This window comes from Martes martes (genome assembly GCF_963455335.1).
Source record: "Martes martes genome assembly, chromosome: 7".
NCBI lineage: Eukaryota > Metazoa > Chordata > Mammalia > Carnivora > Mustelidae > Martes > Martes martes.
In genome coordinates, this window is record NC_137894.1 from 52,004,649 (window position 1) to 52,009,634 (window position 4,986).

At 38.6% G+C, this 4,986-nt stretch overlaps 1 protein-coding gene across 1 annotated transcript in view; it reads right to left on the reverse strand.

Moving 5' to 3' along the window:
• Nucleotides 1-2,514: 2,514 nt before the first annotated feature.
• The window catches only part of LOC308346819 (olfactory receptor 4F3/4F16/4F29-like), a gene marked incomplete at both ends in the record, with an annotated part of 298,432 nt that continues 295,960 nt past the window's right edge, over nucleotides 2,515-4,986 (reverse strand). The window contains one exon of the mRNA XM_080809867.1: nucleotides 2,515-3,046. Within this exon, the coding sequence (XP_080665993.1) occupies nucleotides 2,515-3,046 (532 nt within the window). The remainder of the gene's footprint in view (nucleotides 3,047-4,986) is intronic.

Sequence of the window (4,986 nt, forward strand, 5' to 3'; positions counted from 1 at the left end):
AGGCTGATAGCAAGGTGTGCGTTCTGCCGTCTGGCGGCTCCCAGCCCGTCACGGGAGCCAGACTCCACACGTTCTTGGGCGCGCTGCTGGCTCAGGGACCAAGACCTGGTTTCTCCACCACACTCTCTCTGGCTCAGCGCCAGGGGAGGCTGTCCTGGGTCCAGGGACTTAAGCCCCTGTCCCTAGCCGCCCCTGATTCTCACAATTCCCCCCCCCCATGATCCTTTGCTCTTTCTGAGTGCTTTCAACCAGACTCCAAGTTAATGCTAGTCCCCAGATGCAGGGCACTCTTGTACTGGGGTATTCCTTTCCAATGGGTCACCTCTGGTGGCTCCCTCCCCATTTTGTTTATCTTCCGATATCAGTCCGATGTTCCCACTCCGCTTTACCTGCCCACTGGCGTCTTCTGCCCCTGTAGAGATCCAGACGTGTATAATTCTGAAATCAGGCTGATTTATGGGTGATCGGAGTTCTTCAGTAGGTAATCAGCTCACTTTAGGGTAGGTTGAAATGGCGCCTCCTCCTACTTCCCCGCCATCTTGTCTCTCCTGTGTTCACTGTTTTTAAGCCTACTTACATTCATAACATTACTTTGCTTTTTCAGTTCTAAAATATCATTTGATTCTTAGATATTCCATTTCTCTGTTAAATTTTTTTATTGTTTTCTCCATTTTTTCAACTGTTCCAGCACTTTTTAAAAATATGTCATTTTATACTCTACTAATTTCAGCAATTGAGCCCTCTTTGTTCTTCTTTTAACTATTTTCCTCTTAAAAATTATGAAGCATATATATCCCTGGTTCTTTGCATGTTCCTATTTTATGTGTTTTAGGCACTCTATATAAAAAGTCATGCAGGTTTAACTTAATATATTCCTCCAGAAACTACTTACTGTTTCTTCAATGAGGCATAAAAGGGCACTGGTGTAATCACATTAATCCAATCAAGTACTGAGCATATTTGAATCGGATTGTAGTTTTTATAAGACTTGGTATACTTCTGGTTTATACCTGTTCCTTGGATATATCCTTTCCAAGTTTTAATTATGATTCTAATGCATCTCTTGCTTCTCAGTCTGAAATATTTTAGGTGGTTTAGTTAGGCCATTCAGAATTTTTTTTTAAGTTTTTTTTTTTTTTTTATCTTTAAATAAAATGTACACCCAAATGTGGAGCTCAAACTCAGAATCCTGAGATCCAAGAGTTGCAGGCTCTACAACTTAGCCAGCCAGATCCCCTGCCCTTCAGAATTTTTGAGCTTAGAACTTTAGCCTTCTCCATTTTCCTGCTAGCATCAAAAGTATGGCAGATTCCTCACTCAGAAATCTGGCTTTATATTTATCCTTTTCAATTTAATGTATCCAGTAAGAATCCATTACAAACGTAAATATTAAGCAACAAAGTAATAATGAACAGGAAAAATGTGAAATATTACTGAATGTATAACCAGAAACAACTGCAAATACTCAGGATGTAGAGTCCTTTCATAGTCTAGCAGTGAATTTGGTTTGGTCTTCTTGCTATCAAACCAAAATATAAATTAAATTAGTTTCACAATTTCTACAGATTCTACACACACATGCACACACATATATACTTAAGACCCATAGCCTGAACAAGAAAAGAGTTATACAAGACTAGCTATTAGAGAAAAATTGTCAACAAATAATTTGGACAGAATAATGGTTTGATAATACCAGCCATATATCTACTTAATAATATCAAATATCTACTTGGCAGTTAAAGAATATCTGCTGATTGAGTCATAGACATTAAGTCAAAAGTTCAAAAATTATGAAATAAGATATATATATAAATATGTATAAGTATAATATATTTAAAATAAAGTGATATATATATATATATATATTCCCCTGCCCCAGGCCAAATGGAGATGGCTTGAGTTCATGGAGTTGAGGCAACCAGGGGTGAGTGTAATAGCCACAGGCCAAATACATGAAACATGCTATCTCTGAGGCTCGCTTTCTTGTTTTCCCACCTACATATCTCAATCTTTCTTCATTACTTTTGTCTACCTCACATCTCCCTCTTTGTTCCTTTTCCTCCAGGTTTTAAATCCTCTCTCATATATTTTTTGTCTTTCAGAAAAAAACAAAATTGAATTATTCATATCCAAGTTTAAATCGAAGGAAAGCTATATATTTCATAGTTCCCTCAAAAGTTTTAGTATATTAGCTTGAAATAGATCAGTTTGAATCCAGACAGTCTAATTAATATCTGAGGTCATACTTTCAGCAGATTCTAAGTTGGTAATCTGTGCTTTTTCAACTTCCCGTAAACTTTTTTTTGGACTTTAATTCAGTTGTCACACAATTTATTAAATAGAATTAACCTGATAGTTCCATGTACCCTCATAATTACAGATCTATTCTGAATATAATAAAATGGGGGCTTTAGAAAAAAACAGCTCCAAATTTTGTATAATTATTTAAGCATTTGTATTACTTGAAGTTGCTTGAAAATGCAAAAAGTAACTTGTGCTCCTGAGAGTTGTTTAGGAAATCATTCTCAGACTCAGGAGTTGACTACGCAGTCTCTTCATTGCCATCTTCATGTCCTTGTTCCTCAGTGTGTAGATAACAGGATTCAGAATGGGTGTAATCATAAAGTCCAAAATGGCAAGAAATTTATCCACTGACACAGTGGGAAATGGCCACACATAAACAAAGATGCATGGTCCAAAGAACAAAACCACCACGGTGATGTGAGCTGACAGAGTAGAAAAAGCCTTAGACAAACCACCACGTATGGAACGTTTCCATACAGTGACCAGGATAAAGATATAGGAAATAAGCAATGAGAAGAAGGTGCTCATGGAAATTAACCCACTGATGGCAATAACGACAAATTCCATTCTGTAGGTGTCTGTGCAGGCAAGTTTGATAAACCAAGGAAGGTCACAGTAAAAGCTATCTATCTCATTAGGACCACAAAAAGGCAAATGGCCAACAAAAGCTAACTGGGCCACTGAATGAATGAAGCCAATAGACCAAGCACCAGATAGAAGTAAAATGCACATCTGTGGGCTCATGATTGTCAGGTAGTGGAGGGGCTTACATATGGCCACATATCGATCCAAGGCCATGGCGACCAGCAGCACCATCTCTGATCCACCCAGGACATGAAGAGCAAATATCTGGATGACACATCCCTGAAAGGATATGGTTTTGCGCCCAGAGTACAGGTCATGAATCATCTTAGGAACCGTTAAGGTAGAAAAACACAAATCAATGAATGAGAGATTAGCTAAAAGGAAGTACATAGGGGACCGTAAGTGAGGGTCAAAGGTCACTACAAACACAACAAGGAAATTTCCCAGAACAATTGTTACATAAAACACTGTAGAGAAGGCAAGGAGAAAATGCTGTACTGGTCTAGAGGTAGAAAGTCCCAGCAACACAAATTCAGACACTGAAGAGTAATTTGATTTATTCATTGACTGTGTTACCTAAAAGGGTCAAATAAAAATAATTATAAAGAGATGCATGAGAGCTACTGAAAGAAACAGAAGTTACTGGGTTTCAAATTCTGACATTAAAGAAAAAACTTCACTCTTGTCACAAAACTCCTTTGAAAAAGTCATAGAAAATTTATTCATTTAACAAATGTTCATTCAGCAGCTACCATGAAGATCTATGTACCTGGCACTGTGCCACATTCTGGGGTGTAATATTCTACAAAGCAAAATGGAGTCCCTCATGTCAAGCAGGAGCCTGCGTCAAGCAGTGACAGAAGCAGTTCAGGTACTACAGCTAGAAAATATCACCATGACAAATGTCAGCTGACACCACAGAACTGATAATGAGCAGAACCAGAGGAGGTCTGCAGAGACCCGAAACTGATTAAATCCCTTTAAAAAGGGAAGGATTTTGGCAGTTAACTGTCAAACTCTTCAGACCTGACCCCTCTATGTCTGACCACTTAGAAAAAGCAACTGCCATGGAAAGCTCTACCCGATTGATCTCTGAACAGAACTGAGATCCTTCACTGCTTGAACTTACGCAGTAAGTGGCCAGAGCCGACCAAGACGAGATGGAGGTCTTATCTCAAATGTGCAACCCCAGACTGACTTTGTGTTTGGTTTGTTAACTTCCTACACCCTTCTGTTATCTTGTTTGTAGTGTGGCTGATTTTCTGTCCTGCTCTGTGTGCTGTATAAGAAGCCAAGTTTAATCACATGGTGTTGTCATTGAGTTTGGAATCCTGAACCTGCTTTATAATTGTGATTTAACTTTGCTTTATGACTGAATAAAGCTGACACTGTGGAAGGACACAACTCATGTGTGTGCCTTCATAGTATGCTCATAACAAATATATACCCTGTCTTTATGTAGTTTGTAGTCTAGTTGTGAAGCTAGACATTAAACAATCACATAACCAAATGATTATAATGGTAATAAGTTATTTGAAGAAAAGAACAAAGGACTGTGAGAATTATAAGAGTTCATAGCAGTGCCATCTGCTATGATCTCAAAGAAGACATTTGAGCTAAGATCTAAATGATGAACAGGAGTTAAAAGGTGAGGAAGAGTAGGAAGCATGATCTACCCAGAGGAAAGACATGGGAAATACTCTGAAGCATGAAAAAACAGAACAATTTGGAATAAATAAAAGAAGATCAACAAGGGTCGGATAAAGGTAGAGTCCTCTACCCTGTGTAAAGAATTTTGTCAGTATCTTAGAAGTGGGGGCACTTGGTTGGCTTAGCAGTTAAGTGTCTGCCTTTGGCTCAGGTCATGATCCCAGAGTCCCTGAATCAGGCTCTCTGCTCAGCAGGAAGCCTGCTTCTCCCTCTCCCTCTGCATCTCCTCCCCGCTCACGCTCTCTCTTGCTTTCATTCTCTCTCTCAAGTAAATAAATAAAATTCTTAAAAAAAAAATCTTAGAAGTGATAGAAAGTCATTGAAGTAGAACGGTGAAATAATATTGGTACCTTGAAGAGTTGACAGTAGCTGCAAAGTAAAGAA